The sequence below is a fragment of the Phycodurus eques genome, chromosome 21, assembly GCF_024500275.1.
Source record: "Phycodurus eques isolate BA_2022a chromosome 21, UOR_Pequ_1.1, whole genome shotgun sequence".
In the NCBI taxonomy this organism is placed as follows: Eukaryota; Metazoa; Chordata; class Actinopteri; order Syngnathiformes; family Syngnathidae; genus Phycodurus; species Phycodurus eques.
This window is the reverse complement of record NC_084545.1, coordinates 438,497-460,461: the sequence shown is the minus strand read 5'-3', so window position 1 is coordinate 460,461 and position 21,965 is coordinate 438,497. Positions and strand designations below refer to the sequence as shown.

General features: G+C 46.1%; 1 protein-coding gene across 1 annotated transcript; it reads right to left on the bottom strand.

The window, feature by feature from the left end:
* Positions 1 to 1,595: 1,595 nt before the first annotated feature.
* si:dkey-192l18.9 (F-box/LRR-repeat protein 7) lies at positions 1,596 to 20,438 on the bottom strand. The gene is made up of 4 exons (XM_061666986.1): positions 20,190 to 20,438; positions 13,091 to 13,180; positions 3,369 to 3,974; positions 1,596 to 3,146 (listed from the first exon to the last, which is right to left on the bottom strand). Exons 1-4 carry the CDS (start codon positions 20,224 to 20,226, stop codon positions 2,410 to 2,412), a joined length of 1,470 nt encoding a protein of 489 aa, XP_061522970.1. The 5' UTR covers positions 20,227 to 20,438; the 3' UTR covers positions 1,596 to 2,409.
* Between the last annotated feature and the right edge of the window lie 1,527 nt (positions 20,439 to 21,965).

Here is a 21,965-nt window from a genome sequence, read left to right as displayed (position 1 = left end):
TAACAGATTTTTTCAGTCAGGGGTAATAAAAGCAACATAGGCAGTTTTCAGAGATTTTTATTTAGAAATTCAATATCAGATCTTCATCAAACCCCTTTTCGTGGAGTCCTTGGTGGTCTGTCACACAGATCCGGACTTGTCTTGCGATTCCAATGGGATTATGTTGGGGTGGCTTTGGCTCAGTAGGTAGAACAGGTTCGAATCCCTGCTAAGACTGTCCGCATGTCGAAGTTTCGTTGGGCAAGACACTGAACCCTAATTTGCTCCCAGTGGGCCTGGCAGCGCCTTGCATGGCAAGCAGTCGCCCATTGGTTTATGAATGTGTGTGTGAATATGACTCTTTGTAAAGCGCTTTGGCCACTGTGATGATGTAGATAAGGCACTATATAAGTGCAGTCCATTGCCATTTATTTTTCCTCTGATATCAAATAAAGTACATTTTTTAATGTGTGTATGTATGTATGTTATGTTTTTCAAGATTCAAATGAACTTTTCTGGTTGCATTCCTTAACCGAAGAGCACTGACGTCCGTATTTTTGGGAAGCTTTTATTTTGAAGGTGGCTTTCGCCACGGGTTGGCGACCTATTACCGTAATGCCTAGTATGAACAAAATTAGGGGCGGCTGGCTTGATTGCTACTTTACGAGCGGAGGCTGTCTTGACCGCAGTCTCAGAACGGTGAGGCAGATGTGCTAACCAGTCACCCACCGTGGCACCCTACACAGGCCTTAACATTCTCTATTATTTTAGGGAGGAAGTGTCTACCACTGCCACCGCGAGCACTTTTACGGTGCACCTTTTTTACTATTTTTTTTTTTTTTTAGAACGAGAATTTTAAATAATCAATTGTACTTACATGGAATAACCGCATAACAAGTGGTTGAATCGCCATGGCCATAACTATGCTCCCTAAGAACAAATGCAATCACACTTCTTCGATACGCCAATCCGACAGTGTCATGTTGTGGATTTCCGGGTCTGCAAAGCGCGGCCTCACCCGGATGAATTTCGCTTCTGTCGACCGGGAGCAAATGAATACGTCAGTATACGCAAGTATTTGGGCTAAAAGAGATTTCTCGAAAAGCCTTCGTGTCATAACGGCTGTTTTCAAAGTCAGATTAGCTAAAACGCGCTCCAAATTCTCGGTCAGAAGCTCATAAAGTTTCGCATCTGTGGGCGGACGCTCAACGACCACCCCTTGGCTTTGATTGGCTCACTGGTATGGGAGAGATTTGAAGGCCAATCATCGCTCACGCTCTTTCTCGCTCGTATAGCCTCTGCTCTCAACGGAGACATCAACACTGCCGCCTACTGGATGGAGGCAGGGAGGGCCTTCCCATACGCGTGAGTATTCTCAACGTGTGCGTGTGTCTTCGTGTGTGAATATCTTGAAAACTGCGCTATGTTCGTCCATCCATCCATCCATTTTCTGAGCCGCTTCTCCTCACTAGGGTCGCGGGCGTGCAGGAGCCTAATACAAACACATACAAAATAACTGAGCGAGCAAGAGCAATGGATAAAAATAAATAAATAGTGTACTCACCAGCAAAGTGATATCAAAGTTAATAACACAACTAATAACATGGCGTCCCAGAAAAACTATTAACAATTGCCTCACCTGGTTTAAAAACAAAGACGCTAAAAATATATATAAAACCTCATCTCATTTCAGTTGAAGATTAATGCGAAACAAACCGCTTTCCAATGCTTTGGTGGACTTTATTGGCACAATTGGAGCAGCATTGTGTTTGTGTGCTACTATGTCATGGTCCTTGAGGATTGTCACAAGCGGATCGTGATTGCATTCAAAAAACAAAAACAGGGTGTGAACAGGCAACAAAAAAAGCATGTTGTGCCTTTTGTTGCGTTATAAATAATCCTGTGGCATTTTAGCGCTTGATGCTCAGTCCAAAACAGAATCATTTAATTACATTTCTAACGGGCTCATATAGTTTTGAGGTTGAAATGTTCCAAAAATCAATATTTCCTATGGCTTTTTGTTAGGAGGGTAAATGTATCCCTTGACCCGGAAAGTTCTAAAGTGCAGACATTCACGATTGCCTACAAATGGCGGCAAAGCACTACTTTTCTATGAGACAGGGCTATGACCTGACCAAATGAAGCGCCTCCGCTCTCGTTCTTTGGCGTCAAAGCGATACTTTTATGTTAGGGAGGATAGAGTCTCCCCAAAAATCTGCAAATAGTGAATCACAAATATGCAGAGGCGGACTGAATTGTGGGCCTAACTGAACTTTCGTTCCCCTTATGTCACGTCTGGGTCTCTGTCGACACCACATAACAGTTTGTTTTTGTTCTTTTTACAGATAAATACATTAAATACATTCTGCGGGGCTCCGTTGAGGCGCGGAGCGGGAAACCTTCCGTCGGTCAGCGCGAGCGCAGTCGGCGTCAGTAGAAGGCGGGGTTGGTGTGCTCGATGACGCATTTGCGGCAGTGGCGGCGCACGAAGCGCAGCGCCTCCGGCGACACCTCGCACTCCTGCACGTTGAGCAGCTGCAGCTGGCAGCAGTTGGCGGCCAGCGCCCGCAGGCCGCGCCCCGTCACGCTCTCGCACGCCCGCAGGCTGACGCGGCGCAGGCCGGCGCAGTACAGCGCCAGCTGCTCCAGCCCGCCGTCCGACACCAGCGGGCACTTGCCCAGGTCCAGCGACTTGAGCTTGGGGCAGCTGCGCGCCAGGTGCCCCAAGCCGTGGTCCGTCAGCCCCTCGCAGCCGCGGGCGTTCAGGTAGCGCAGCTTGGGGCAGTAGCGCGCCACGTAGCGCACGCCCACGTCGGTGATGCGCGTGCAGTGCGCCACGCTCAGGTAGCGCAGGCAGCCCTCCAGGCGGGCCACCTCGCGCAGGCCGAAGTCGCCCACCAGGCGGCAGTCGCTCAGGCTGAGCTCGCGGATGGACGGGCAGTGCAGGGCCAGGTGGCGCAGCACGTCGTCGCTGAGCCGCGCGCAGCGCCGCAGGTAGAGGTGCGTGAGGCGGGGGCAGTGCGTGGCGATGATGCGCAGGCCGTCGTCCTCCAGGCACGAGCAGTCGGTCATGTCCAGGTAGCGGATGGAGATCTGCTGGCCGTGCAGCGGCGACAGCTGCAGTGACGCCTCCTCAGTCAGGCTGATGCACGTTACCTTGGAGCAGCCTGCGGGGGGCGCAAATGAGGCGACGCTCAGCACTGGCCCTTTTCGCACAGTTGCAACGCTAAAGTAAAGCTACATTTATTCACAGATCCATTTCCATATTAGTTGAAGCCTTCAAATATCCCCCCATATGCTTTAATCGCACTAAAACGTAATTAAACACATACATAGAAAATTCAGAAAAATCTGCAAAATCTACCTAATGAATTGTCCAATCATACTACCTGAGAGGTCGAGGTGCTCCAAGTTGGGGCATCGCGACACCACCTCGAACACGGCCTCGTTGGAGATGTTGTAGCAGCCGGCCACCTCCAGGCGGCGCAGCTCGGGGCAGCAGCGGGCCAGCACGTGCAGCCCGCGGTCGGTGAGCCGCTTGCAGCCGCTCGCCACCACCGTCTCCAGGGTGAGGCACACGTTGGGCGTGTCCTGGCACAGGCGTCGGGTCAGCACCCGCACGGCGCGGTCGGCGTGCAACAGTTCGCCGTCGAGCCGCACGGCGCGCCACAGCCGCGGGTCCCATGCCAAGTTGTACCAGCGGCGGCAAACGCGGGCGCAGCGGCACAGCTGGTTGGTGGGAAGGTGCGAGAAGATCTGCAGCAGGACGCCGTCGGGCAGGAGGTCCGCCGGGGCGTGGCCCCTGGGGACGCGGGAGCGGGTGCGGGTGCCCGGCTGGGGGTGGACCACGGCCACCGTCTCGGAGGCGGCGGCCGACGAGGACGACGACGTGGAGTTGGTGTCACGGCCATTGCTGGACAGCGCCGGGGAGGACAGAGACGACGATTTGAGGCCCGGACTAGGCGTGCTCAGCGTCCTCGTGCCAGAGTCCAAACCTGAAAGGCCAAGAGACCGCAACGTGGTTGGAAGTTAAACGCGAATCAGAGAGTATAGGACGGGGGCGCCAAACGTATGGCCTGCGGCCCGGAGAACTCCTTCGCTGCTATTTTTCAATAAAAGTAACTGTTGTTTCTAATTTTGTCTACTGGTGGTCGCACGGACAACCGCTTAAATGACCTGAAATTGGCAGCTACTCACCATTTGATACCTGATATTGACGCACTTGTGAAGGCTAAAAGAAGTTTCAGCAGCAAAGTAAGCCTACTTCTTATACAGCTACATCTCAATAAATTAGAATCGGGTCAACCTGTGTGTTTTATTGAAGTATCCATCCATCCATCCATTTTCAGAGCCGCTTCTCCTCACGAGGGTCGCGGGCGTGCTGGAGCCTATCCCAGCTGTCATCGGGCAGGAGGCGGGGGTACGCCCTGAACTGGTTGCCAGCCAATCGCAGGGCACATAGGAACATGACATCGCTCAATAAATTGTGCAACAGAAGCCTGCAGATATTTTTGAGCTGGAAAATGAAAATGGGACGTGGCCTGAAGCCTCACCCAGTTCCTCTACAAATCTGAGAACAATACCGAAGACAAACTCCTTGCATGTTTGAGCGATGTTGGCCAATAAAGATGATTCTGATTGTGATTTGGGCTATCAGCGCATCAGTGGCACGAGTCACGTGACCACGGCGCAGCCTCCTGACCGTCCGTCAGCCGGGTTGTACGCCGCGTGTCAGCGTCCGCCTGACGGATGGACGCCACGCTGGCCCTAATGTCGATTTGTGTGTCGGGATTGTCAGCGGGGAAGCGACATCCTTATTGCTGGATCGCTATTCCAGACCGGGACTCCGTCTCTGGGTCTGATTACATCCGCAGACTGTTTTGGAACTGGTCATCTGATTCGCGGCTACATTTAAAAGATCTCTCCTGAGCATTAAAACTCACGTCCATATGTCGGCAAAGTGCGCTACGCTCAGTTTCACACAGAGTTCCCTGGAAAATTGGCATAAAGGAGCTGTTTATGTAGACCAGACATTTTGGTTTTCATACAGAACACAATGAGGTGAAATATTTGTGCTTTCACACCCATTAAAGGCACACAGCATTACAGTTCGACTTTACACCGATCTGATCAGCTTGATCGGTATCGGCCGATAATTAGCATTTAGCTTCAATGTCCTAATTCACCGATCTGACTGATGACATCGTTGATCGGCTCCACAAAAGACATTTTACTCCGCAGCGCTGTTGTGTATATTTGAATCCAAAAGCTACTTTATAGTTAGCCTTGTCATGTGTCTTGTGACGTAGTACTTTAGATATCTGACGGCCACTTCGTTGTTTTTTTTGTTTTGTTTTTTTTTGTTGTTTTTTTTAATAAATCTTGTCGGTGAAAAAACTTCATGTTTTTGCGGCGTTTCAGACAGACAACATGAAAGCCATTTGCGATCTGTGCAAAACTGAAGTACGTCATGGGGGAACGTCATCTGAATGCTTGAACACAACACATTTGATCACGCACCTGAAGAATGTAAACCCGGAGAAGTGTGCCACTACCAAAACAAACGGAAAAGCTAACAACCGAACAGACGCTGACGCAAACAACGCCGGACAACACCCTTCCATATAGCCGTGACAGTGAGAAAGTTAGAGTTGGCATGTCATGAACAGTATTTGTTCATGTAAAGTAAGTTCATTACAATAAACTCATTTAATTACAGTAAGTTTGCACCCATTATTTCGGTTAATGTTGATTTGACCTGACTGAACTTTAAACTTATGTCAGTGGCCAATCCTTGAATGGCCCCTCGAGGTCATTGATGTTTTACCTTTTGTTTAAAATTCTACAGAACACTTTTGAAGATACTCACTGTACAGTACACAAGTATATACATGAAATGAACAAGTGATTTAAATGGACACATTGCTCCATCTTGTGATCGGATCGGTGATCGGTTGTTGTTTTTCCAAAATCCTGATCCTAATTATTACAGTTATGGAGAAGCTGGAATTTCCCAGACAAGCAAGGTGCGACCTTCAATTCAATTATCTTTTGTGATTGATACTCCTCAATCTTTAAAACAGGAACAGAACCAACACCGAGTCTTCACATCGTGGACAGAAAGTCACATAAATGTTCTTTTGGCATTTCCAGATCAGATCTATTTGGTTCACATTTGGATTTCAGTGAAAATCCCTGGACACGACTAAAAGCCCAAAAAGGGATGAAACAGAAGTGCACAGTTTGCATAACAACACGTTTTGTCTCCATAACAACTCCTGATGAAGAACATGTGATGTGACCGAGAAGACGTTGACTTCATTCATGAATAAACTAACTGGAATCTGCGCGCGGCGCAAAAAAAACCCAGCGTGTTTACGCACATGCTGGACCACTCAACGTGCCGCAGGAAATCGGAGGAGAACGAGTCCGACATCTGCTCTTTCCCTTGGACGCAGAAGCGGGCAACCAAAAGGGCCGCTCGCATGCGTTCTCGAGGAGCGTGCGCCCACACGAAGCCTGAAATCATTTGCCGCTAATACCCAAATCGGATCCACGGCGACGTGGGGCAGAAGGATCCAATTAGCATCAAGTGAGCAGCGCCATCTGGATGGCGCTTTGATATGCGGGGTCTCATGGAAATCAGTCGGGGTAGAAGTGCAGCTGCAAATTTGGATTCGAACCCTTACGTACTCCATATAGTCTCCCCATAACAATTGTCTACAGCAAATTATGAACTATAGCTCTTTTAAATAATGTATTACTATACCATTCAGGCCCATGTTCCTGCAAATGTGGTGCGAACACAGACAGTTCTCGGGACTGTTTTAAACTCCCACGCGAACACCGTCTCCACTGTCCCATGAAAATACATATGTACAGCTCCGGAGAAAAAAGTCAGAGACCACTTCAAAATGATCGGTTTATGCCCAAACATTACAGTCAAATGCAAGGAAACTAAAGTGTTTGTCATGTTCTGATTGTGCATCCATCCTTGATTTGAAGTCATCTTATTTTTCCATTTGTTGAAATGCTGAACTTTGCAGAGGGCGACCTCATTTTGTTCCGAGTTTTCGTTGACTTGAATTCTTTGACTGTTGGGAGATTCACCTTATGACAATTGTAGGAACCACACGTCCTTCTCTTCTCCGCGGGTGCCGCAAGACTTTCTGAGCACAGGTGTTGGTGTTTAGCGCACGCATGGGAGTGGAAGGTCACTCACTCACAAACTCCGTTAAGTCATCCAAAAGCATCACAATTTAAGTTCAAGTCATGTTTTGTTTGCAACTTTGATGTTAAATGGGAACATCACCCGAAAGAGAACAACGGCATGGTCAAATGTTGGTTGAGCCGAGCGCGTCGAAAAATATCTCCAAAGGCCTTGCGGTACGACTGCAGGAGTCAAAGATAGTCGCTCAAGTACGTAAGGGTTCAACGAACGAGAACGGGGACAGAATGAAAAAGAAGCGCAGCATTTGATTTGGGATGTTTGTGGTTGTTATAAAAGAAGCGAGAGCTAAAGGAAGGCGGGAAGATAACTTGGCAGGGGTGCCTCGTGACTTTAGCAGAGACGGACGGAGACAAGTGCAGGGGCAGGCTCGCAGTGCGACTGCAAACTCAAAGTGCAGGGATTCTTTTCAGAAGCCACCGAGCTGCTTTTGAGACCTCTGCCAGGCGTACGAGCGCCAGGTGGCAAGTTTCCTGCCTGCCTTTTTGCCTGACTGCTCATTCAAAAAGTACAATTAGTCGTGGAGGGGTCATGCTTCGACCAAGGAAGAAATCATTTAACTTTGCTGGAGATCCACCCGGATTTTCTGGCAATTCTGACCCACAGTCGACGGCGGACAACGGCTTCTCCTGCCTCGGTCGCCGAACGCTTTGTAATGGGACTGGAGAGGAAGACCGCTGCCTGCCACCGATCGGCACTCAAGACCCTGTGACGTGCTCAGCAGTCCTGACAGGAAGCAAGGGGGCGCTCTTTTGAGAAGATGACAGTGAAGCCCACACCCCAGTTTTTCGTGTTTTTTTTTCTTGCAGTTGGGAGGCAATTCAGAATTTAAGAGATCTGTGCCTTCAGTGCAGTACTACGTTATGCCACAACCTGCCTGGCAGCACTGAGCTCCACCGGAAGACATCCAGCGTAATGAATGGCAAGAAGAAGAGGCAAGGAAGCTTCAGTAATCCTGTAGTAATTTACACAGAGCAGAGAGAATATTTGCCAATGAGTATTATTGTACACTCTGTTTATATGCGTTGTTGCACTGTGTGTGTTAAAGTAGCAGTTCTTTCAAAGTTTAGATTGATCGTAACAATCAATGCTAATTTCCATGAGCCTGTCTATGAATTCTTGCATTATAATTTAGTATTAAACGAGCAGACTTTCATCCGACGAAATTACATGGTTGGGTTGAACATTTTGTTGTTTAAATGTACATTGTTTCATTCTCTTTTTTTATCAGCTAATAAACATCTTGAAGCAAGCATAGTGCGTCTGATTTGCAAAACTGCGAGCGATAGTCGTCTTCTTTTCCTGCCCTAAGTGATCTTATGCAATTGTCTCCTATTATCTTGACAGCAAGAGAGTGAGAAGAGGGCCGACACAATCAAAACACACATTTGTGCCTCATCTGACCAGGACACCGGGACTTAAAAAAACACCAGGGTCTGCCCTGGTTTTGAATTGAATACGTGGAAGTCGACGTTAGCATGCGGTGTGGCGGCCGGGCTATCAGCAAAGCCTTCGCGACAGGAAGCGCTGACGTCACGGCACAAGTCGGAAGACAATAGGCGCCGCCGGGGCCGCTACAATGCGGCACTCGGACAGGAAGCGGACCGCTCGGCCGCGCGCAACTCCCACAGGCCGACCTTCATCTGGACCGCAACAATTCTCACCGACATGATCTCTGTCCCACAAGCCAAATGTCTGCAGTGGATCACTGATGTCATCGATCGCTGTCACGACACAGCTTGGGAACATAGCTTTCACTTGTTTGCCTTGGAAACAGTACCAAGACAAACTTGAGATTCCAAGGGTAGGATCATTTAGGCCGATGTGTCAGTTTCACAATCAATTTCAACAAGGAGTGACTAAGTGATGTTTTACGATAGTCTTCCGTTTCTTGACAGCGGGAGAGTGCGAACAGGTGCAAAGGAATACTTTAGAAAGTGTCTTTTAACAAGTGGAAATGTGTTGTAATATGTTTAAATGTGGAAGGTGTAAAACTATTTCAAAACATTTTGAGATCGTCTTTTGCAGATTTTCACCTATTGCGGCTGCGTCTACATGTCCCCAAAGTTTGCATGAGGACGCATCCAACTTCTCCTCTCGTAACCGACTAGAGCCGACCGGTCCAGACGGGTTGTCGCCATGCAAGGGATCTTCGGGGTAATCCTTCTTCCTCTCGCCGTCACCCACCGTGTTCTCGCAAGAAAATAACGCTCGCGCTGCATTTGTTCGACGGGACAGACAAAACATAACCTCCTCGGCGGAGGTAATGACATGCTAGCACTTTGCTCCTGGCACCACTGCGCCTAATTACAACCCCGCAGCACTTCTGGCAGGGCCGTAAAAAGATTTGATATGTATTGAACTCGTAAACATTCGGGAGCCATGTTTGGGGTAATGTGTGTTAAGCTCATTACATGATGTAGCGTCAATCACCGCGGGGGCACAAACTACTCTGGCAACCAGAACAAATGTCTCCTAGTTTGTCCTTATATCAGGCTCTGTGGGCATTGTTGCATAGAGGACCTAGCTAGTTCCTCAAATGTCCACTGAAAATTAGGAAGTACGGAATGATGAATGATGCGTTCGGAATCAATCATCATTCCCTACTCCCTAATCACTGCAAAGGCCTTTTTATACAGTAAATAGTGCACTCATTAGTCAAATGAAAAATAGCTTTGGAACGCTACTCGGGCGCCGTTAATGACGTCAATGCTGTCACATAATTACAACGTACTGCATCAAAGTTAGCTAGTGGAAGTTCTGCAGTAAATATCCAACAACAACAAAATAAATGATGATAACATGATATTGTTTTAAGTTGGTGACTGATCTTTCACGACCCACAGAATATTGTGTTCTGTGACAATTTAAGCACCTAACATACCAAAGGAAAGAAGAGACTATCTTCTTTCCCCAGGAAGGAAAACGTTTGTTCCTAGCTTTTCCTGTTCGTTATTCATCGGCAGTATAACTTGGGCTAGCTAGCAAGATGTACAAAGACCGCGCCCGTTGTTGGCCGAACATTCTGCCGCTCCACAGGCGACCGGTCCTCTGTAAATTGGCCAATTGGCAGACGGGATCCCAAAAACGGGACTGGAAGTCGCCGATGCGGAGTAGTAAAGCTTAATCGGTTCAACGCCTCGTATCAGTGCAATGCATTATCGGTCTATATAATTTTCCGGTGACCGTCGGCACTCACCACTTTTCTAGATGTACTGTGGGATACACTGGGGGCTTTTGAACACAACTGTAATTTACAACCAGGCACCCTGTGACATTTACCCTCATTGTACACCACAACTACTACTATAGTCGACCCTGGCGCTACCCCGCTTACGTGGTGAAACAAGACAAGCCCAGTCCAAAGGGGTCCAAAGTGTCAGTTCGGCTGGTCTAAAGCAGCCGAAAGAACCCTGGTGCGCCACAGGCCAAACCTGACAAGAGGCCGGCGAGAATTGCGGCCAGAGGCGTCTTCCCGAGCTCCTGTCAAAGAGTTCTCTTGTCACTGATGTGAAAAATGTGACACGGATGAAAAAAACAAGCCCACCGCTTCCTCCTTGACTGAAACAACTTGTCTCCTCTTGGTTTTCCTTTCTCACTCTTCTTTGCTCCGGCTCCCCGAATGAAAGGGGGGACAGCTGATGGGAAAACATCTTGAGGGAAAAAAAGCTTTGGCTCTCATTTCCTCTCTGCGTTCTCTTGACGCAAACATTCCAAGACCATTTTACAAGGTAATTCTTGGAATGATGCGAATTATTATGTATCTTAAAATTGAGAGAATAGACTCAACAGCACAATCTCTTCTAATCCTTCATTGGTCACCAAAATTCTATGAAATTTACTCTACAGTCAACCCTCAGAATTTTGAAGGGGACATTGGTGAAAATCTGCACCACACAAGACTATATACATTTTTTTTTGCGTTTTTACCCCTCCCACATGCTTTAAAAACATTGAAACATATTAAAACTCACTTAAACATATTGAAACTAACTTTTTCATAAAACTAAAGAGAGATATAACCATTGTATATTGAAACTTCAACCAAACCATTTTGTTTCCTCTAACCGCTAGCCTTAAGCTAACATATCACGAGTAATGCCTTTTGGGGTGGGGGTGGTGGGGGGGGGGGGGGGGGGACAGGACTGCGGCAGCGGTGGTTGCAGACCCTGTAATTACTGCCACGTAGCGTGGAGAACAAAATAACACTTTCAGCCAGAACTCAGGAGGGGAACGGCGCTACTGAATCTCACGCTAACTGTTGATGGACCGCTATCTCCCCGTGGACACATCCGCAACCATGTCGTGGCACAACTACTATGGATTCAGTACATTGCGGATGTTTTTTTTTCATATTCATATTGTGGGATTATGAGTATGTAATGTGTAATTTTTTGTGGTAAAATAAATGCTCGTGAGCCTTAAACATTAAAATTATTTTAAAAAATAAGAATAAAATAAGAAAACGTCATAAAATATACACAGTGTGCAGTACTACTGTGCATTACTGTGTGTTTAAGAGTATAGAAAGTGTTTATAAGAGTATGATAAAGGTTAATAGGAGTGTGGGGAAGAGTAAAAAGAGTCTGGGGAGAGCCTACATCTTAAAAATATGTACGTATAAATAATCAAAAGAAATGTGTGGTAATATTTTGGGCTAATGTTAGTATTTTGTATTAGTAATATAGTAGTATTACCTTCGCGTAGTAACATTATTCTCTGACAGAGTACTGTTTCACAAATATTCAATTTATGAAAGGTTTTTATATCAATTGATTTTCCACGATGACGGTGTCGACATGTTAAGCTCGTCAACATCCAAGCAGATGCATAATATGATGGAAATTACAAAGCATAAGTATTTACTCGGCGACTGGTTAGAGCGTCAACCTCACAGTTCTGAGGACCCGGGTTCAATCGCCTGTGTGGAGTTTGCATCTTCTCCCCGTGCCTGCGTGGGTTTTCTCCAGGCACTCCGGTTTCCTCCCACAACCCAAAAACATGCATTAATTGGAGACTCTAAATTGCCCGTAGGTGTGAATGTGAGTGCGAATGGTTGTTTGTTTGTGTGTGCCCCTGCGATTGGCTGGCAATTCAGGGTGGACCCCGCCTCCAGCCCGATGACAGCTGGGATAGGCTCCAGCACGCCCGCGACCCGCGTGAGGAGAAGCGGCTCAGAAAATGGATGGAAGTATTTACTCTGCAACTATGCACTCTTTCAACCTCCATTGAAGGAAGACGAAAAGCTGGTCGCAATATCCCTGTAAAAGTCAGAGGATTACGGACACCGAATTAACTCATATCCAAAGAATAAAATGTATCAAAGGAAGGAAACACATTTTAAGAGACTTATCATTGTACTGGTATGTTTACAAATGTTTGGCCACTGATAATGAGATCTCAGAATTTCAATATTCTGCTAGATTTTAGTGATGACTGAGCAATTCTGATGAGGATACCAAAGGCAATAGTGGTCCTGACCCATATCCCGCCGGCGTCTGAAATGCAGAGGACGGCCCTCAAATGGCCCCCCGAGCTGCAGCTTGGACACCACTGATTTTCGAGTCTCCAGCGAAGCCAATGTGCCCGTTTTTTGCAACGCAGGAGGAAGCCGGAGCAAGCTGAGAAAAACTCATGACCAATTGACCTGCAGCCCTCCCTTTCCCCTCTCTGTTTCATATGCGCAGCATTCCCCTCGAAGCCCGATTCCGAACGAATTCCTGCGAGCCTGCGTTCCGACGAGGGTCATCCCAGGAACACCCGGGTTCCTCTCCCAAAATAGGCAGCGCGAAACGTGGATGACGAGGGAAGAGACAAAGACGAAGACGAAGGAGAAGGAGAAGGCGGAACGAGGGTGGGCTTAATGAGCACCAGATGCTTTACCTTCGCTGGAAGTCGCATTCTTGGGAGCTTCGGTGGGCGTGTGATCGGTGCTGGAACTTATGTCAGACGAGATGCTGGAGCTCCCTTTGCCTGCAGAGGAAGCAAAGCGACAACTTGAGGATGACAAAGTCTCATCTCGTCCGGTTCCGTCACGCTCGTTCTATCGCTCGTGACACCTTTTTCACGTCGGCTTGGCTCTTCCTTGAAACAAACACTTGAATGCCTTTCAGCCCTCTTCACCAGCAATCGATCTGTTGAACGAACGACCACCGTGGTACTTTTTGGGCGCAGACACTTCGCTCCTATGACAAATGCAATTGCTTCATTCGCATCGCGGCCTCGGAAGTTTACAGCTCGGCACTTGCAGTGGCGGGACGTAACCAAGTACAATTACTTCGCTACTGTATTTAAGTAGAGTTTTGAGGAAAAGTGGTGCCTAAGATAAGGTAACTTGCAAGTTGCTAACAATGCTAACAAAGGATGCAAAATTCCATAGAAGGGCTAACAACTAGCATAGGTGTCACAATGTAATAAGCGCTTGAGTCACGGATATTTGAACACAAACGGTAGCAACACATGCAGACAGCTAATATTACAATGCCCACTGGCATATAATCGACTAACAATACTGCAGCTCACTGAGTCACTTGTGAAACTCCGTACTTGACTTAAAAACATTTGCTTTTCTGAGAACTTTTTCCTTTCACTCCCGACGGTTGAACGCAGATATGCGTACTTTCTCCTTTGAGCTATTTTGCCACCTCTTATGAGCAAAGCTTGTCGAGCAAAGATTTAGGTGGAGCTCTTCGAACGCATGGACAAGAAGACTCGTCCGCCACGGTGACTGCAGACTGCCTGTCTATGTGTCGGCTTGTTGTTTATGGGAGTTCATTCCTCTGGCGGAATCATAAATGCAGCCCTGTGGCTTTCCCCATACGGGTTACGCACGAGAGGCCAGAGAGCTTCGTCCCAGAAAGTCACAAGCCGGACTCCAGCTAAGCAACGTTTGATACGCAAATTTGGGCTTTCAGTTGGGGTTGACTGTATATATATATATATATATATATATACAGAATCCTCACATCTTTTTGGAGCGATGGATGAAGTTTGAGGTCATCGTTGTTGTGTTTCGAATGTGCGAGTTGCAAGCCGTGCGGGTTGCCATCCATTTTTGCAGACTTCATTGACAAAATAATCCTTGAATCCAAATTGTATTATCTTGGGAGCTCCTTCCATCGTTGTTGTTGCAGGTGGCTACGTTACACTGGCAAGCGCACAACAACGCAAACTGTGTTGCCAGGTTGGCGCAAATCTCCCCCCCAAAACGTTTCTTACTTTCAAAAAAAAAAAAAAAACAACGAAAAAATGCAAACGGTTTCAATTAAAACGCAGATTTTCAACTCTAAATGAGATGACTTGTCATAAAGGTCAAGTCAAAGTCAAGTCAAGTCTCTTGGCTACCAAGTCAAGTCATGTCTATGTATTTGGCAAGCAAGTCGGAATTCATAAAACTGGCAACCCGAGTCCACTCGACTCAAGTCACCTCTGGGATCTCACCAAAGTGATTACACCCCTTTTCATTTTCACTCAGGGGTGTGCTCGCTTTTGTCGCCAGCGGTTTAGACATTTAATGGCTTTGCGTTGATTTATTTTGAGGGCACAGTCAATTTCCACTTTTCATGCAAGCTGTACATTGACTACTTTACATTGTAGCAAAGTGTCATTTCTTCTCTTTTGTTCCATCAAGATATGATCAAATATTCACCAAAGATACTGTAGATGTGAGATACTGTAAAGTGCAGCAGTTCCGGCACAGCGTAACCGCAGACTGGCGCGTGATTAATTGCCGAGTCACACTTGAAAACAGATGCGGACCGACAGGACCAAAGCCTCCGAAGTGTCTTGATGATGTCGAGAACTCATGGCATCCACAGCCCCCGTCACTCACTACTGCACGTTTGTCATTTTGTTATAGGACAACAGTAAATACCACACGTACCGTTAGCAGGATTATACCAAAATACAAAACCATTTCCAGGAGAAGTGTAAGATTTTTACAGGATGTTTTTCAGGGCTTTTCACAGTCTACGTGCAAGTGCAAATCTAGAGCCGTACAGCGTCAGCATAGTGCCCGGAAGAGATGCAGCCAATATAAGTGCAAGAAGAAGAGGCAGAGGAGGTCCCCAACTCAGCTCCAGTAATAGTTGCTCCCACATCGCGGAGAGAATATAAATGAATGATCAATTGTTTTTCTTTTTAAAATAATCAACCCTTTTATTTCTTTAATCCACGTTGAGCACCAAACTATTTTCTTGTCTCGAAATGTTTTCAATAAGTCAAGAAAACACACATTTTAGTTTCAAAGCCGCGTTTTTAGCATTTCATGTACGTATTAAAAAACACATAGGGCTTTGACTAAAAAAGGCCTACGGAGCCTGTTGCGCAACTTGACTTGAGCCACTAGCGTTTTAGGATGTGACGTCATATTACAGGAGCTTCGTTTATCATCTTAGACCAGATTAACTAAACTAAAATCAAGATGGAAATGAAGACACCATCCATTTTCTGTCACGCTTCTCCTCGCGACAATCGCAGGAAATGAAGACACCGATTACGTTAATACATTTTTTTCACAAACTGCCCCTCGCAATTTTTTTTTTTATTTTTTTTTTTTTCTCCCCCCCCCCCTCACCTACAGCACTTCGACTCGGAATGTCGCCACAATGTACAGATACAGATACAATGTAAAGACACTGGCCATAATATACAACTACAGTGTGCACAGCTGTAACGTATTCAGGGTGCTTGATGAAATCTACTCAACCCCGCCCGCCCTCTTAAAGGCGAACACACATAATTAGAGATACTGTATCAAACTCAATCAAACTAGGAGGCCTGGCAGTGAATAAGTTAAATAAGCGGATCCCCGAGGCAGAGAAAATTCCTCGAGCGTTTTTTTTGTATCCGAAGTACTCGAAACATGCGCGTATTCGTTGCCGCCCTATGTGTGTTGCTGCTCCATGTGTGTTCAAGTAGCAGCTGTTTAAAGATTTCGAATTACCCAAACATCTATGCTAAGTTAAGTTAGCCTGCCTATGGCATTTCGCATCATAGGTTAGAATGAAACCTTCGTTAGTTGTAATGATATGGGCCGGTTGGAGATTTTTTTTGTTTCAGTAAACAGTGTTTAATTGTCTTTGTTTTATGTGAATTGCCAATGTGAAGGGAGCTACCGTTTATTTTGATTGGAGAAGATTTTTTTTTATAATTGTATTATTATATTTTATGGTTTGTGTACAGTGGTTGGCTGTTGTGAAAGTCCTATATAAGTAAAGTTGAGTTGAGTTTTAACACATGGGAGTGACACATAAACAGCTCGAAGCAAGCACGCTGCGCCTCTTACTTGGAGTACTGTGAGAGTCTTCTTTCGATTTCCTCATAGTGATGTTATGTAAACGTTGACCTTCTCCTGACACAGCGAGAGAGTGAGAACAGGCGCAAGGATTTATTATGTATCATCTATGCTGATATCCCTTAGCATGTCGATGGCGTTTCACATTATTTGTTAGCATAAAGCTAGCGGATGTTTGTTACGGTTTGGTTTCGCATTTTGGTGTTTAAATATCCAGCGTTGAATTCTCTTTTGTTTTGGGTGAGTTTTACAGTAAACGTCAACTGGGAATGACAAATATACAGCTTGAAGCCAGCGTGGTTTGAATCTTCTTTTCCTCTTCGCAAAGTGATGTTATACAATAGTTTCGTATTTCTTGTCAGTGAGAGAGTGAGAACCGGCACTAGGGAATGCTTAAAAAAGTGTGTTTGATACATTTGTGTGTTTTAATTCGGTTAAAACTGTTTCAAGTATGTGGGAGGGGTAAACCTATATAATAATCTAATCCTAGCATTTTTGATGTCTAGATGTCTTATTTTCACCTATTAGGGGCGGGTCTGGAACTGACTGGAAGTGACTCGCTCAGATGTGAGCCACTTGGGGGCGTGTTTGCTAGGATCTGGAGATTGCCTGAATATGCCGCGATAACCGATGAATCGGTACAGCAGGCAGGTGACGCCATCTGTCAGCACTGACACGAATCGTGAGGGAGTCGCACTTTCTCGATGGAAATCTGCTGAATGGGGACAGCAGGGGTGACGCCATCACGGCGGCCGTCCACCGCCGTCGTTTCGGTACGGCGGCCCATTTTTAGACATGCGAGGCTGCCAAAGCGGGAGCCGCTTTCGGGTTTAACGTGTCAACGTGCGGTTTGACGGATCGGTCTCCCTAGCTTTTAGGATTTGAAAGTCGCGACGCAAGCATCGACTGAAAAAAGCCTCAAGTCAGTCGCAACTGGACTCCGTGCGGAGGTCGCCTCAGACCCGTAGAGTCCGGTCTTGGAAGACCGTCCCGCCGCTGCGCTTCCTTGGGAACGCTGTGTGGCGGCGCTGTTATTTTAAACATCTTTTTCTCCGCCATTATTGACTTAGGACGGGATCACGCTGGAATGTTATTTGTCCAAACTTTTCAGCTGGGCCGACAGAAATAACGTGGGCCGACATTTCGGGGGAGGGAATCCAGGTTGGAAGAAGATTGGGCCTCTGAGATGATAACGTGGAGGTGAGGCTGACATTCCAGGATCATTTCAAGTTGGAAGATTGCATCGCTGTTGTGGAATGGGAGTCTGGGATTTGAGTTATCAGAAAATCCACACTTTGAGGAAAAAAAAAAAAAAAGCATTCCATTTAGGTGAGACACTTTCCCTCAGTTTATCTGCAAGATGGAGAAAGTTCTTTCGTATCAGCACAAGTATTAACAAACAGCAATTGATCATCTTGAAGTAGCAGTCCCCAACAACCGGTACCGGTTGGGCCATTTGGTACCTAGCCGCACAGAGAAACTGCAGAAGAAATATTTTATTGATGACCACAGGCTGGAGGAAATTTGATTTTGGAAATCAGGTGCATCCGTCGCCTCCGCACACGTGAAAAAAAGAAAGTCGACAAGTTGGTCGGGTTGTAAAATTCCAGCAATTTTCAAAGTTTGAAATTTTCCACAGGATGAAAACCAGGAATTTGCCAAATTGATGGTTGGCTCTCAACTCAACTCATTCACGCCGTGGACGTTTTACATTTCTCAACGGGTTGGCGTAGAAGACGGTCTCGCCCAGCTTTGTCTGTCAAATTCAAGCTTTTACATAACCGCAACGACTGACAGATCCCTGTAGATGGCGGCGTTGCATCGCTTTGGATTTGTGATCAGCACAGATTCTGAGTACACGATCAAGATTAGGCGCTGGAATCTCAGAGCAAGAGCGATGCCAACACGTTGGATGTCAGACAAGTTTAGGTACCTGACACTTGAGCAGAGTAGGCATGTGTACGGTATAAACACAGTATGTGTGAAATGGTGCAGTGGACTGAGCAAATCGTGAAGGACATGTAAAAAAGTACCGCGGTGCAACTCATGCCATGCAGCAAAGTCAACGTTGCTCACGGCGCATTCTTTCATTGTTTATCTGTTAGTAAGTGATTATGTTGGTATCGAAAGCCATTTTTTTTCAGTCTTGTTTTTTGTTGTTTTATTGTTGAGGTGTAACAAAAGTCAATATATTATCCTCCGAGGCTATGTTCACACTGCAGGTCACTTCAGATTTTGTATCAGATACTTACTTTCATGTCAGTGTGAACATTACAATTCCAATTTTGTCATATCTGACCCAGGCCTCTTTCACATGTGGATATAAATTGGAAATGTATCCGACGCGAGCGCAGTTTGGATGCTCACGGGATGTCAACAAAAGGCGACAAACCTCACAATTGTTGGACAAAACAGACAGACGCCACAAAGGTCAGAGGTGAAATGAGGACGCTTTGGAAGTGATAAATAGAAGAAAATGTTGCACAAAATCTTTGAAATTACACAATTACACAAATTGACAGGTTTCTGTCCACAAAAAAATACGTTTGTGCCACTTTTTGATCAAAAACCATGACAGCCACACTTACACCGGTCGCAGGTCTTTTGTTTTAGCCTTTTTTTTTCTCACAGTCAACTTCCACTAGCAGTGACAAATAGCTTGAAGCAAGCACGCTTCACCCCTAACTTGCAAAACTACTTGAGCAAGTCTTCATTTCCTTTCTTAAAAGTGAGGATCTACAACAGCCTCCCATTTCTTGACAATGAGAGAGTGAGACTAGGCGCTGAGGAATACTTGAAAAAGTGGGTTTTGAAAAGATTTGAACCCGCCTCCACTAATCCTGCACATGCACAAGAAAGTTTGGGGACGGCTGCCTCGAAGGGATCCAAGAAATTCCTCCACTTGATTTCCATGTGGCATTCAGACGACAGCGGCGAGCCAAAAAAATGTCAGCAATTGTCTCTTATCGAGATCTCAATGAGTCAGAAGGCCCAAGCGCTCGCGCCCTTTGAACTCGCCTCCGCTAACCACGCACATGCGCTCACGCTTGGATTTGGCCATTTCGACCTGACGTGTAAATTAAGCCTTGGAGGTTAAAAATTATTGTAACATCAATGCTAATTTCAGTTAGCCAGTCTGTGGCATTTCATATTATACATTAGCGTTAAGCTAATAGACTTTTGCAATGATATAGTTCGGTTGATCATTTTGGAGTTTAAATAGACAATGTTTAAGTCTCTTTTTTTATGTGTCGTTTTTGCAGTAAACTTCAACTGTTTTTGCAGTAAACTTCAACCAGTTCAGGGTTGTACCCCGCCTCCTGCCCAATGATAGCTGGGATAGGCTCCAAGCAAGCCCGCGACCCTAGTGAGGAGAAGCGGCTCAGAAAATGGAAGGATGGAGGATTTGATCTCATTTTGAGGCAACAGATTGCACATTAAAAGAACATTTGCTGCAGTACAGTTGCATTAAATGGATCGCCTTTTGTCTTTAGGGTGACTAAGACATCTTTACAAGAATGAAAGTTGTTGTGATGTGGCCGTCAGTGTGCATTTGAATGCAAATCGACCGTATTTATCCTCTGCAGTCAAGTTGCTGCGATGCCTGCTTACTTTTTTTGCCCAAGTGCGCATGCAGTTGCATTTTAGTCTTGCTCGAACTCAGTGGCGCAACTTTGGCGCACTCACCCTCGCTTCCGTACAGTTTTCCGTTGTTGGCACCCATTGAAGAGGACACATAGTCGAGCACCGAGAAAAACAAAACAAAAACAAAAAAAAAACAACAAAAAAAGCAGAAATTCAAAAAAGTCCAAAGAGTTAATCCAGATGTGGACGTGAGCGGGACGCCTCACGGCCCGGCCTTCTTCCTCTCCTTCTCCTTCTTTTTCTTCTCCTTCTTCTGCTTCTTCTTCCAGCGGTGCACGCCCGCGTCTACATCCTCCCTCCTCTCTCTCTCTCTCTCTCTCTCTCTCGCTCTCTCTCTCCTCCTTGTTTTTCTTTTCCTGCACATGCGCAAAACAAGTTTCGGGTGGCGAAAAGGTGGGGAGAGGGGAAAAAAAAAAAAAAAAAAAAAAAAAAAAAAGCTCACAGTAAGAAGAAAAAAAAAAAGTTCTGGAGGTGTCCTAAATGGCAAGCAGCTGTTGTCGTCCGCCTGCGGGACGGCGTGCACGCGCATGGGTTCCGACTCCGGGACGTGCACGAGCCTCGCGTCCTCTGGATTTAAAGGGACCGCAGCAGCCCAAAACGCCGCTGTGCAAGTCTGCAAACATCATAATTACAAGCTGGGCATTTGCATATAGATAGACACAAATAATAAAGTGGATATGGATAGAATTTTGTTGCGAGTCACAAAGTCAAACGGGATTTGAGTGGCGAAATCCTGCAGGTGGCGCTGTAGTCCGGGATTGAAGTCGCTGAAATATGTATCAGCAAACCTTTTATCAAAAATATAATATGTAGGGACTTTCATCATGATCATTTTCATCATTTTAATAACTTGAAATGTGTTGAAAGTGTGAGGGTGGGCTACAACTCTTGAAAGACGTTTTTTATATGGTCTATATCGTTCCTTTTCACGAGTGTTTCCCGAACGCATCCCTGGCGACAGATCGTTGACCGGACGGTTGCCCCCCACTGATTCTTCTTCATACGAGAACGCCACTCGCCGCGTTTGGCGGATTCCCACAGGAACATTGAGGAGGACTTGGGCCAACTGTGAGCAGAGAATGGTTTTACCGCCCATTTTGGAATGTTTCTAAAAATAGGCTAAACGCAGGTTATTGGATACCTCTGCACAGCAGTTGTCTGCTGCATGGGGACCTTTTCCAATCCCAACGGCGCCTCGAAGCCAGCGACAGCCCAACAAATTGGAAAAAAAGAGAATGTGTACACACACACACACACACACACCAAACTTTGACACTACATGATTACTTTTGTGAGACAGAATTGTTTCCACTATTAACGGGGTACGCATCGATAGATATTTAATCCCTTATCGTTTTTTTTTTTTTTTTTTTTTTTTTTGTACCCCTCATACATGACCGAAATATATTAAAACACTTTCAGGTAAAAACAATGCAAATAAGCAGGGGCTCAGTAAAACAAAAAAAACTAAGCAAGGGTTTCTACAAAAACACAGGAGATAAGTTACACCCCAAAAAACCCGCAATTGGTGAATAAAAAAAAAAATGCTGAACCGCAAATACACAGGAGTCCACGCTATTCGCTCCGCTGTGGGAACATGGAGCTGAAACCGGGGAACTTCTCTGCCTCTTCCTCTTGCTCTTAATGAGGCTGCATCTCTTCCAGTAGAGTTCAGTGCTGCCCGGCCTGTTGTGGCACCAAGTGGTACTACACTCAAGGTGCACAACTCAAAATTCTTGCTTGTAGTATCCATGCATCCATCCATCCATTTTCTACCGCTTATCCGGGTCGGGTCGCGGGGGCAGTAGCTCGAGCAGG

Excerpts from the sequence above, each read along its gene's own strand:
- si:dkey-192l18.9 (XM_061666986.1), bottom strand. The coding sequence starts at position 20,226 with ATGGGTGCCAACAACGGAAAACTGTACGGAAGCGAGG. Across the intron at positions 13,181-20,189 it reads AAAACTGTACGGAAGCGAGG|GCAAAGGGAGCTCCAGCATC; the intron begins GTGAGTGCGCCA and ends CTTCCTCTGCAG. Across the intron at positions 3,975-13,090 it reads GAATGCGACTTCCAGCGAAG|GTTTGGACTCTGGCACGAGG; the intron begins GTAAAGCATCTG and ends TTGGCCTTTCAG.